This window comes from Aegilops tauschii, chromosome 7 (genome assembly GCF_002575655.3).
Source record: "Aegilops tauschii subsp. strangulata cultivar AL8/78 chromosome 7, Aet v6.0, whole genome shotgun sequence".
NCBI classification, from domain to species: Eukaryota; Viridiplantae; Streptophyta; class Magnoliopsida; order Poales; family Poaceae; genus Aegilops; species Aegilops tauschii.
The window spans coordinates 142,018,970-142,032,204 of record NC_053041.3 but is presented as its reverse complement, the minus strand read 5'-3'; the positions used below and the strand labels follow the sequence as shown (position 1 = coordinate 142,032,204).

The following is a 13,235-nucleotide window of genomic DNA, read 5'->3' as shown; positions in this document are numbered from 1 at the left end:
CGATCTACACATGTTTTGGTGTTGCGTCCCGGCAAGGGCAAATGTATAGCTGGGTTAAAAGGATGGAGGTTAACTACAAGCGGAGAAAGGTGACGGTGACGGTGACGGAGGAAAAGGAGACGGCAGGCTAGTATGAGTGGTTGCTAGTGAAAGAGACGCGAGCGAAGGATATAGACGGTGGAGCGTTGAGTGGGCTTGTGCCGTCTCTGGCTAGAGTGGAGCAGGGCATATGCCTGTGCGTGAGGCATTTGAAAGAAGAAAACAGCGATTTGTTTTAAGAACTTCAAATTAAGCTATACGGCGTACTTCCTCCGTCCGGGTTTATTAGTCCTACTCGTAGCTTGGGTCTAACTTTGACCATCAATTTAGGTAATAAATTATAAGTTGCATGTATTGAAAATAATACCATCCAAAACATTTTTTAAATGCGAATTCAATGATGTAAGTTTGTGGTATGTAAGTTATATTTTGCTAGTTAAATCTATGGTCAAATTTTGATCCAAAATAGGAGGGGGATTATAAACCTAGACGGAGAAACTTTTGGAAAATTGGGCAAGTTCATGATTAATTTCAGTAAATAATTTATGACTAAAACATAAAATAGCATAAATAATCTAGCATACTAGATGAACAATAAACACATGCACAACAGCATCGCACATGTACAACAACAACAACAAATTGAGATACGAACAGATCACGATGGACATGTTGTTCATTAGTTTTTGCAGGAGACACATTATTAATGACGATGTTGGCGACGATCTGTTGCTGGCAGCGTTGGAGATGACGATGAGTAGCGCCGCCTGACTTGGACAGAAGACGACCCGTGATGAGGAGCTTAAGCAGTCGTGCAGAGCGCTTCCCAAAAACATAATTCGCCCTCTCCCAGTGCAGGATAGCAAGGACAAACGATTCTGGAGACCTGCTCTTCCGCACGCCGGCGTTCACGACGAAGTAGATTACGGTGGCAACACAAGTTGCGAGATAGGGCAAAACACTAGGTGCTTTCGTTATGTCTTTGATGTGGCAGGTGGAAGTATATATAATAGGACCATAGGCGGCATCGTGTCGCGATCACGATCTGAAACTGACTTGATTCTAAGTCGTATACTTACCAGGCAAGAAATAATTAACTTGTCTATCAAGACATCAAGAAATAAAACAGCAAAATGAAACCGCGCCCCTGCAAGGAAACATGCCAGATTTCGGCGGACCACTCAGGCGCATGTCGCACGCACACGCCGGCCCTATCCCGTGCCCGAGCAAGGCGAGGCGAGCGAGCGCACACATTTGGTCTTCTATTTCTCTCCTTCACACATGACTAAGTGTGGTGTAAAGAGCCCACTATATAAAGAGGTCTCCACCTCCTCAACTGAGGGTGGTACTAAACTTTAGAACCACCACTTGCCATTTATTCATGGGCCTAGTTTGAGATTTCAGAAATTCTACAACTTCTAGGGTGGTACTAAACTATTTCTAATATTCGCAAAACTATTTATTGAATATTGTTTCATAACTCTTACTCCACTAGCACTCGACATATCGTGATTTCCTTAAGCTTTTGACCTTGTAGGTTCAGCAAAACATAGACATGAACGAAGCTCTGTTTCATCCAATGACCAATAGCGGAACCGTGGACATCCATATTGATCCCTATGAATACATGAATGATATTCGAGTGAACCTTTGGTTATCATGTTCTATTCCCCTTGCTTTGCGATACTTACAAAAACTGAGGTGAGATATATCAGTATCCTCTTGAGTCATTCTCATGCTCACTATACCGGTCTCCTTGTTACAGGTTTTGTTATTCTTTCTCATTGACATGTTTCGGCATCTCTATGAACTAGTCACCTGTGTCTGGCCAAACAATGATAGATGTTGGCACACTGAGAGGGCCCTAAGAATATCTCTCCATCGTCGGAGGAGCAAATCTCAGTCTTGAGCTATCTAGCCCCTTGTCATACTTTCCGATGAACCCGAAAGTTTTCGTTATGATTACCGGTTACAGATGACATTTGAGCAATCCCAAAGTCCATCGTCCGGTAATAAGTCACTACGACACTCTCATGGTCCAAGGGACTAAAGCATACGTTAACTCTTCGTGTTATATCAATTAACTAGTGACGATTGCATCTCAAAGTATAACAAACAAGTTGGGTTGATTCAATATGATTATTCTTCTAACATAATACTCTCAATGTTGTTTTGGGACTATCATTACACTTAACGATATCCCAAGATTCAGGAAACATGATCAACATACAACACTTGAGCTAGTCCTAGAGACGATACTAGGAATTGGGTTTTACCGTTTATCATTCCACATGTGCTAATGTGTTTTCCGTTAAATCGCATATTCCAGCATCATAGCAGTTATAACATAGAATATAAACTCTTAATTATAAACGTGGAAATAAATAATATAATATAATTGCCTCTAGGGCATATTTTCAACAACTTGGTGGGCAAGGCTCCCTTTGGTGCAGCTAGGGTTGGAGGGGGTGCACTCCCTTGGGGGCGGAGCCGGCCCTAGATGGGGAGCACCCCTTGGTGGTTGCCCCCTCTCCCAAGGCGCCCCTCTCCTCTTCTCCTATAAATAGTGGAGGGGGCATCGCCTCTTTTGCACACAATATCTATGCAAGGGCTGCCCCCCCCCCCCCCCCCCGCCCCCTCACTCATTCTCCATGAAAAGTTTGTCTCGCTGCAAGGCTGCTCCTCACTCTTTTAGTTCTCCAGCGATGCCTAGTTCTGGATGGGTAAGCGTTGTTGGATCACAGATCTCGTATGCGTGCAATCCGATATAGAGATTGTACTTTCTATCTTTGTTAGAGGGAGATTATTCTCGGTGATGGGAGGTTGTAAATCCTAGCTACGAGAATATGCATCAATGATTATTCACCAACTCTTCTTCCACTGCAACTCCGGGTTGGTAACGATCTAATCTAAACCCTTATGCATCTTCATAATGATCCCGAGAATTTGATTCGTAGGGCGTTTTTTTTGTTTTCTACTACATTTCCCGACAACGTGATGGATAAAATCATGCAATACATGGGGTATGATGATGAATAAGTAGGGAGAAAGCGGCTTTCCTTATCATAGCCCACTTCTACAAGTGATCCAGGGTCCTGGAAGACATTTAGCAGGATGGTCGTTCTGCACATCATTAGGATGAATTTAATCCATGCACGTCATCTTTAAAGGAAACCATCGTGGTGTAGGATGTGGAGAAGGGAATCTTGGCAGATGGATTCAAAAATAGGTTTTAACTAAAGTTTTAATATGATGGTGGGTGCGTCTATTTTATATCGGTAGTGTAAATAATCTGCTGCGCAAAAAGATGGACTGAGAGGGAACTGTTTTGGTTAAAATGGACAAGTAGTGGTAATGAGAGTTGTAGTTAATATGCTAGAACTTTTGCAATGGCTTTTCAGGACAGTTCTCAAGGGAAATAGGTTTGGAAGCCTCTAGCGTGCACTTCGTTAACATAGGTAGTATTGCAAAATGTGTTCGATTTAGACTAAGGTCTATTGCTTTCTTATCATAGAAGTCACTCAATATTAGTATATCTTTTTGTTTGGTGAAGTTGTGTTATTTTTTTCTTCTAAAAACTAGGCTCGTGTATAGCCTTCGATTTCATGATTAGCAAAACACATGTAATTTCTTATTCTGAGAAGGGTTGGTCTAGGTTCCTTAGTTGGGGAAGGGGTTATGGATACGAATGTCATGGAGAGAAATTCCATGATGGGGAAGGTGGTGCCTAGGGAGAGGAGAACTAAGAAGTTAGAATTTCCAATCTTGCTCATGAGAAAAAAATCAACCCCGTTTAGCTCAATAATAATTATTTTATTGATGTGTAAGAAGTAAGAAGTAAAAAACAAGGAAAATATTGTTTTTCGTCACCTTCAATGACAACCTTGACTTTGCCTCGTTGTTTCCAATAGGAAACATTTTCTCTCCTTATACGTTGAAGGATTTGGACGATGACCCGTCTGATAGCTAATTTGTGGTAGGATAGTAACCAAATGTCCTCAATTGGTTCCAATATGGAGATAACCACCCTGTAGTTATTTTTCTCTTGGTTTGTGGGGAGAAGAATTTGTGCCATCTTGTAAGTGCAATGCTTTATGGCTTGATGGCGGTTACCAGAGAGAACACATGATGTTTGAATGATGATGGGCCAAATCCGAGGGCACTAGATTGTTGGGTCCCAAGACAACTAAAGGGTTCAAGCGTTTTCAAATTGAAAAAACATGGGAAGTGTAACGGTTGTAGCGGCGAATATGACTAGTGGGACATGGTCAGAAACAAGTCTAGTTAGGGGAGTGATAGTTAAAATTTTGAAGAAAAAAGTCCACCCCAAAAGTCCTTTACAAAGTCTCAATCATAGTTATTTTACCTTAGTGTAAATTGCGAGAAGCATATACATGAAAATATATTGTGTTTTTGTCTCTTCCAATGGCAACTATGACTTTTCCTTCGTTGTTCCCAATAGGAAACATTTCTCCAATTGTTCACTGAAAGATTTGGATGACAACACACCTAAGACCCAATGCATGATTGGATAGGAACCTTATTTCCCCAATTTGGTCTATTGCATGCCTGGAGAGGGGATGTTATGTGCCATATTTTGGGTGCAAAGTAGGTCGCTTGATGGCGACAACTAAAACAATGATGATGGGCCAAATCCTAGGCCGTTGGATTGTTGGGCCACAGGTGCCCAATCACTGTCAAATTACAAAACCACATGAAGGGGTTGGTAGTAGGATATAACTAGTGGCACATGGTCGAAAACAAACCTAGTTAGGGAAGTGGTGGTTGAAGATTGGAATTCTTTTATTCCAAAAGTTGTTTAGAAAGTCTCAATTTTATTTGTTTTATTTTACCATAATTTTCTAGCTAGAAGCATAGACATGGAAATGTTTTGTGTGTTTTCTCTCCTTTGATGTTCTTTCCGGTACGAACGTTTCTCTAATTGTTCGCTTGATGAATCTGGATGATGATGCACTTAAGAGCTAATTTATTATTGGATATTTGGTCTAGGATAGAGATAATCACTTTGTCGTTATTGTCTGTGGCCTTTAGCGCGTGCATCGGGGGAGAAAGGGGGGGTATGTGCTATTAGTTGACGGCAACATCTAGAGCGAACGCGACATTTGAACAATGAGGGAATGAGGGACCAAGCCCCAAACCATTGGATTGTTGGGCCATAAGACGAGTAAAGGCCTCAGACGTTTTCAAACCAGAAAAAATGTGGGAAGGTGAACGGTCGTATTGACGAACAATACTCGCAGGACATTATAAAAAACAAATCTACTTAGAGAAGTGATAGTTACAATTTGAAAACAAATATACATATCCCTAACGTCCTTTACAAGCAACAAAAGCCATAAAAAATAGATGAACACATAGACCCCACATTAATTTAGGAAATATCTACCATACCATATTACCATTGAAATCTTTTCTTTTTGCGAAATAGACCCTCAGATCTAATCACTAACCAGCATTACAAGGCAACCCCAAAAGAAAGAAAATTACAGCTAGATCCCTGAGAAGCTTCTCGACCCTTCTTTCTGGATGAGTCGATGGTGCACCGCCGCAGCTGCTCCGGCAGCCCCGCTGCCAGATTCCGGCGAACCTTGTAGTCTCATGCAGACGGGAAGTCATCACTGGTAAACACCCGAAGAAGCACCCGTGAACGCCGAATTCGAAGCCACCGATCTGAGAATCCCATCGATCCACCTACACATGGCCTCCACGAGGCCCACAACCTCCCCAAGCTCGGTGCCGCTGCAACAGGGACAGAGCCGGGAAACAAAAACCTGCTGAGCTGGTAGTGCCACCGTCACGCCGCAAGCACCCAGGGCTCCAACACCAGGATCCACCGCCCCAGAGGGACAACGACCAAGCCACGCCTCGCTCTCCTCACCGCCGACAACGAAACCGCCGCCGGGATGGTGGACAAGGAGCCGAGCGATCCTTATTCCCCTCGACAACGCCGATGCCACCTCGGCGCCACCGCCGGAAGCCCTAAACCTAACCCTAGCTACCCTATCTACATCGCCAAAGCGCAGAGACGGGTCCCCGCCCCCTCCCGCCGCCAGACTGGCGAGAGGAGGAGGAGGGGACCGACGCCCTCGCCGGCGTAGAGCGGTTGGAGTGGTGGCGTCCCTTTCGCCCTGCTTATCGCAAGAGGAGAGATAAATCTAACTCACACACCGTAGCATCACAGATAAATCTTGTGTCACCATCAACACATTTTTTTACTGTATCTAACAAGAAGCATGACCCGCTCGATCCACGGTCCCTTCGTTCGAGCCGGAGCGTGCCACGTTTAAGTTTGAAGACCTGCGATCCCGTCACGTTTGAGCTTCAGAATCACTCACCCGCTCGGCCCGGCCTGAATCCAGGCCGCGTTTTTCATCCCCGCTGCACCGCAAAAGGCACGCGCCCGCAACAAAAGGAGAAAGACTTTCCGGTCCTCTCGCCGACCACTTCACCCCTCCACTGTTACACTCAACTCTGTCTCCCTCCCCCTCCCCACACCCCTCCTCCTTCCCTACCGAGACGCCCCCGCTCCGCTCCACAGATCCAAAGAGCATCACCACCGTCGCCACCGCCACCACCACCACCGCCTCCGCCGCCGCCGCCCGGTAAGCCTCCTCCCTCTCGGCCACCTCGCCGCCCCGCCTTCTCACCACGCCGTCAACGTTATTCTCCCTCCCGGCCGGCCCGCGAATCCTTCCCAAGGCGGGGGGCGAAAGAAAAAGACGGGTCTCTATCTTATTCTTATTCGCCTCCCTTCTCCTTTCGCGAAAGAACAAAAAAATCATGGATGGAAAGGCCGGCCAAGCTTTTGCGTTCTTTCTCGCCATCGTATCCACGCCTTTCGCCGCCTGCGGCCTGTAGAGACCGGAGTAGTATATAGATTGGCGCCGCCAATTGCCGCGCCGGGTGTCCCCCCCGCCGCCGCTTTCTCGAATTCCTCGTCTCTGGCGGAGGCGCTGCTTTAGATCTGCGTCCTCCTCTCTCCTGGTACTCGCTGGTTGGTGTGAGTGAGTTGATGTTTAACAAAGTTTAATTCCATGGCCGGCTTTTGGTTGGCGCTCGCATCTTGCTGCTGCTGCTCCGCGTCTGGTTCTTGGATAGGTTTCCTGATTTGGGTCCTCGCTCCCAGTGACCGGCCCGCTTTGCTCCAAGAGGGGGTGCTATTTTTGGTGCCCGCGTGCGGTGCTCTAGGCGCTCTGCCATATCTAGCCAGCCTCTTGGACTGGTAAAAGAAAGTTCATGTTTCCTCCCCTTCTCCCAGCCATCTCGGTTCGAGCTCATTCTTCCTCTAGTTTTGTTGCAGCGTGCGAGTTCTCTCTTCGCAGGTCAGGGGAAGCTTTTTCTCTGGGAATTTTTTCGTCTTCGCTGGGTTTTATTTTTCTGTACCTTGGTAGCTGCTCCTTTATGGTGGTCTTGAAATACTGGCAACTTATTATCTCGAAATAAATGTTGATTTCTGGAAAAAATTTCATAGCATAGGAAAGCACCTTGGCACTGCTAATATGAGTCACCATGAAATTCTGAATGCGCTACTTCAATCCTTCTGCTGTGTGAACTAAGGAAATTTTACCCGAGAGTGATGTATCATTGTTCCTGAAACAGGTGGATCATACAACTTGCATGATCAGTCCTGGAAGGGTCAGGGATGGAAGAGCACCGTGAGGAAAGATGCTGGGAGGACCTATTGCCAGATGCCCTGGGACTCATCTTCCGCAACCTCTCCCTTCAGGAGATGCTCACCGTGGTTCCCCGGGTTTGCAAGTCCTGGAGCCGGGTGGTCTCAGGGCCCTACTGCTGGCAGGAGATCGACATCCAGGAGTGGAGCCAGCAGCAGAACAAGCCTGACCAGCTCACCCGCATGGTTCATACGCTTGTCACTCGCAGCGGTGACTCGTTCCGCCGCATTAGCGTGTCCGGGCTTCCCAATGACTCGTTGTTCACCTTCATCGCCAACCAGTAAGTAGTGTTCTTTTGTCAAAATCATTTTTATGTTGGATGATGCTTTCCTGATGAGATTTGATAACCTAGATGGGAACGGTATTTTTTTTATTAGTTGTGGACCATTAATTGGTGGAAATGTGCACGTTGCTGGAGTACTTCTTCAGATTCGATAGCATCCTTGCCTAATGCATGAGAGCTTTCGTGCGGAATAAGTTTTCTTTTTTGAGAAAATAATATGGTTTAGGTTGTGACAAGGTGTAGTGGCAGGTGAAATATCATGGCTGTGTGATTGCATTATAGGAGCTGGATCACTGAGGCGGTTAGAGGGAGGATGGGGGAGGAGGGCGACGGGGAGGAGGGGCGGGAAGCAAGAGAGTGGTGGCCACGGTAGACAAAAGGGCGCGAGGGGTGTGTGTAGGGTTTTAGCGCCTGCCGTAAGAAAATGAACGGCGGAGATCGGCTGGATGACATGATCAGACGATCGAGGGCCCAAATCTCTGAGAAACGCCGCAACATGGGCATGAATGTTAATGCGTCTATTCATTAGAGAATCATATGCTAATGATATAACAAGTAACTTATGTGTAACATAATTGAATCCAAAATTACTTTCCTTGCTGCTGTATTTGTCTTTACACAATATGGTCCGCTCTATTATCGCTGAATTCAATCATTTAAAAACAATTGTCGCACGTTTTAGTAATTATTTTCGTAAACTATTGATTCAGTTGCATAAATACAAATGGAGTATCATTCCAGTGCACCGATCATAAATATTGGGTTATGGGTAGTGTTGTCAAGCTTCTAGCACAATAATACTCCTCTTGCTCAATCTGTTTTCTGATAGTGATGAATGTTGCGAACATGGTGCCATATCCTGCATATGTGTGCAATGCAGAAGAACATGTTCAAAATGGTATCACCAACCATCCCCCAACTCTATACAATGCTCCACTGCTCCCTGGCTCTGATCTATTTTCTGACTGTGCTAAATGTTAGGAACTCAGTTCATAGCCGCCGTTAATAGCATTTAATCGAGCAGGTTGTGTCCATTTCGAAATATTTGTGTTACATTCCAATTATAGACCCTACTAAAACAAGGGTTATCTATCATAGTAGTAGTATCTAGTGTATTATACTTCTGTTTACCGGTGATCCTGTCCATCCATAATATTTTGTTGAACTGTACTGACCCTACTGTGTTTGCTTTTGTAAGCGCGCGATCTCTCAAGACCCTGGAGCTTCCGAGGAGCGAGATCAGCGACTGCATCGTGGAAGACGTCGCGCAAAGGCTGTCCAACGTCACGTTCCTGGACGTCAGCAGCTGCACCAAGATCGGCGCCCGCGCCCTGGAGGCGTTCGGCAAGAACTGCAAGTCCCTGGTGGGGCTCCGGCGGGTGATGCACCCCATAGACGTCGCCGGCAAGGTGTGCCAGCACGACGAGGCCCGCGCCATCGCGTGCAGCATGCCGAAGCTCCGGCACCTGGAGATCGGGTACATGCTGATCGCGACCAACGCCGTGGTGGAGATCGCGTCCCGGTGCCGCGACCTCAGCTTCCTGGACCTGCGCGGCTGCTGGGGCGTGGACGACAAGCTGCTGCAGGACAAGTACCCGGGGCTCAAGGTCCTGGGCCCCCGCGTGGACGACTGCTACGAGAACAGCTTCCTGGAGGAGTGCTCCGACGACTCGGACGACGACTCCATCTACTCGTGGGAGGAGTACATGGACGACGAGGACTACTTCGCCGCCGGGAGCGACGACGAGGAGGCCCTGTGGGACGACGGCCACGCCCTCGAGGGGCTCGAGGTCAGGTTCTACGGCGGCGGGTTCGGCGAGGGCGCCTTCGCCGGGATCGACTGGCCGGAGTCTCCATGAACCAAGATTTCCTCTTCATCAATAAGCTGTCAAGAGAAGTGAAGTCTGCCTGCCTGCCTGCTTGCTTGCTCCTGCTGCTGCTGTCTTTATAGCATGCTTCAGCTTTGAAGCATCTTCTTCCGTGTTCGTGTGCTTGTAAAAATTGTGTCAAATTGTGTCGTCTTTAGCTGCTTGCAGATATTGGCCTGGATGTTGAGTGAGTGAGCTTGTCTGGAATGTAAAGAACCTGTGGTGCTTGAAACATAGAGCAACAAATCATCAATATGAACTGTTGAGAATACTGCCGCGCGTGGTGATTTTTCGTTTTTGTTTCTGAAGCTTCTGGATCATGAGTGGCTGGCTTCTGCCGGGTGCGATCCCATCGACGAGGCGTGGAGAAGACGTGACCTGACCTGGTGGTGGTGGCAGGGGCTGCTGGAGAAGGGGCGGTAAAAAGCTCTGGGCTCCTCTGATGGGGGTGCATGCCATGGCAACCCCCAGCAGAGCCAACAGTGCGAGGCCAGTCGGCCGGCCAATGCGCTTTTTGCAAGGCAGAGGAGGGCCAGAGGCAGGGCTCTCGCGCGCGCGCGCTCGCTGGCTGTGGCTGGGCGGTGGTGGCAGATCCTAGATTTTGTCCTGAGATCTTGTGACGGACGGAGGAGGTGTCTTGTTGTCAGATGCAGGCAGGCCGGGGAATCGCCCGTCGCGTACTTGGCAAGCCACTTGTCTCTTGCAAGGCAAGGCGGGCAGGCCACCTGAACGGAACTGACCTCGCCATGCAACGCACCACGCCGCAGCGTCTGCGGCGCCCTGCGGCCTTGGCGATGCGCACGCACGCCAGAGACTGTGATGGGCGTTCCCAGTGGGATGGGAGCAGCCATTGGGGTGTTGCCAGGATGCCAGCTTTGAGCACCAGGCACACTTTTCAATGCTCTGGTTAGGCAACCTCCAACGCACGACCCCAGATAGTTCGACAGCGCACGTTTAGGGCTAAACGGACACAAATAGTAGACCCGACACGCAGGAGCAAACGGACAAACGTCCGTTTTTTGTCCACGGCCGACGCATTTCCGGCCTAAATTTGGGCCGCGTTTGCGTCAAAACGGACAATGCGCGGACAAGCGGGACGCATACCATTGTCGTCCCGCCCGCCCGTGGCGGACACAGAGCTCCCCTCCCCCCCCCCCCCCCACCCAATTCCCAAAACCCTCCCGCGCTCCCCCTCCCCTTCCTCCTCCCGTCGCGGAGATCGCGCGGCTCGACATAGAATCGACCAAGAGGGTGGACCGTTCAGGCGAAGAAGAAAGACGTAGCCGACTTTGCCCTCGAGGCCGTGGTCGCGCAGCACAACGCTATTCTCGAGGACGAGGCCATCGTCACCATGGCCACTCAGGTAGCGACGATGCATGCCATCCTCAAGCTAGGGTTGTGCCGACCCGCGCCGGCCATTCTCTCCGTCGCCGCCATGGCCACGGCAAGCATAGGATCGTCGGTCGTTCGCCCTACGCAGTACCGGTCGCCGAGCTCCTCCATAAGACTGGAGACGTCGTCGGACGACAGCGTGATCGCGCCGGCCACCCCCGGCCCCAGGACTGTCATCGACCTCAACGTCACGCCTAGGTACCGTGGTGCCGGCTAGTCGTCCTCCGAGATGCAAAGGAAGCAGCCACGGTCGATTCCTATGGCCAACCTTCCCGGCGCTCGTAACCTATTTGATGAAACGCCAATCCCGACACCGGCGGCCGACGACCCCGACTACAACGCGTTTGTGGAGAACATCATTTATGAGGGCCATGGCCAGGCCTTCTACCCCGAGGGCGAAGGCTACGGCTCCGGCGAGACCCAAAGCCAAGATGGCCGAGGACAAGATGGTGCCGACCACTATGGTTTCCATGAAGAAGAAGACGCCGGCGGCCATGGCAACTCATGGCATGAAGATGAAGACATCTATTGCGAAGAGGAGGAAGAAGAGGGCGTCAACATTCAAGATGAACCATTGTTTATCGATGAGCTTACCCGAAGAGCCGATGTGCAAAGTGAAGGAAATATGCCCTAGAGGTAATAATAAAGTTGTTATTTATATTTCCTTATATCATGATAAATATCTATTATTCATGCTAGAATTGTATTAACCGGAAACTTGATACATGTGTGGATACATAGACAATACAGTGTCCCTAATAAAGCCTCTACTAGACTAGCTCGTTAATCAAAGATGGTTAAGTTTTCTAACCATAGACATGTGTTGTCATTTGATGAACGGAATCACATCATTAGGAGAATGATGTGATGGACAAGACCCATCCATTAGCTTAGCATAATGATCGTTAAGTTTTATTGCTATTGCTTTCTTCATGACTTATACATGTTCCTTTGACTATGAGATTATGCAACTCCCAAATACCGGAGGAATACCTTGTGTGCTATCAAACGTCACAACGTAAAAGGGTGATTATAAAGTTGCTCTACAGGTATCTCCGAAGGTGTTTTGTTGGGTTGGCATAGATCGAGATTAGGATTTTTCACTCTGAGTATCGGAGAGGTATCTCTGGGCCCTCCTGGTAATGCACATCATAATAAGCCTTGCAAGAAATGTGACTAATGAGTTAGTTACGGGATGATGCATTACAGAATGAGTAAAGAGAGTTGCCGCTAACAAGATTGAACTAGATATGAAGATACCTGATGTCTACTACCCAAACTTCTTCTTGTAGACGTTGTTGGGCCTCCAAGTGCAGAGGTTTGTAGGACAGTAGCAAATTTCCCTCAAGTGGATGACCTAAGGTTTATCAATCCGTGGGAGGCGTAGGATGAAGATGGTCTCTCTCAAGCAACCCTGCAACCAAATAACAAAGAGTCTCTTGTGTCCCCAACACACCCAATACAATGATAAATTGTATAGGTGCACTAGTTCGGCGAAGAGACGGTGATACAAGTGCAATATGGATGGTAGATATGGGTATTTGTAATCTGAAAATATAAAAACAGCAAGGTAGCAAGCGATAAAGTGAGCAAAAACGGTATTGCAATGCTTCGGAACAAGGCCTAGGGTTCATACTTTTACTAGTGCAAGTTCTCTCAACAATGATAACATAATTAGATCATATAACAATCCCTCAACATGCAACAAAGAGTCATTCCAAAGTCACTAATAGCGGAGAACAAACGAAGAGATTATTGTAGGGTACGAAACCACCTCAAAGTTATTCTTTCTGATCGATCTATTCAAGAGTCCGTAGTTAAATAACACGAAGCTATTCTTTCCGTTCGATCTATCCCAGAGTTCGTACTAGAATAACACCTCAAGACACAAATCAACCAAAACCCTAATGTCACCTACATACTCCAATGTCACCTCAAGTATCCGTGGGTATGATTATA

At 47.7% G+C, this 13,235-nt stretch overlaps 1 protein-coding gene across 3 annotated transcripts; it reads left to right on the top strand.

Moving 5' to 3' along the window:
- Positions 1–6,329: 6,329 nt before the first annotated feature.
- LOC109750228 (F-box protein FBW2) lies at positions 6,330–10,155 on the top strand. 3 transcript variants are annotated; one of them, XM_020309188.2, is made up of 3 exons: positions 6,330–6,662; positions 7,660–8,013; positions 9,215–10,155. In XM_020309188.2, the coding sequence occupies exons 2-3, from the start codon at positions 7,703–7,705 to the stop codon at positions 9,873–9,875; spliced, it is 972 nt and encodes a 323-aa protein (XP_020164777.1). In that variant the 5' UTR covers positions 6,330–6,662; positions 7,660–7,702; the 3' UTR covers positions 9,876–10,155. The 3 variants fall into 3 exon arrangements, with proteins under 3 accessions (XP_020164777.1, XP_073361466.1, XP_073361467.1); XM_073505365.1 differs by lacking the exon at positions 6,330–6,662 and adding an exon at positions 6,805–7,044; XM_073505366.1 differs by lacking the exon at positions 6,330–6,662 and adding an exon at positions 6,822–7,282.
- The last annotated feature ends 3,080 nt before the right edge of the window (positions 10,156–13,235 follow it).

Bases quoted from the DNA above. Each gene is read 5' to 3' on its own strand.
- LOC109750228 (XM_020309188.2), top strand. From the start codon at position 7,703: ATGGAAGAGCACCGTGAGGAAAGATGCTGGGAGGACCTATTGCCAGAT. The intron at 8,014-9,214 runs GTAAGTAGTGTT...TGCTTTTGTAAG, and splicing joins TTCACCTTCATCGCCAACCA to CGCGCGATCTCTCAAGACCC.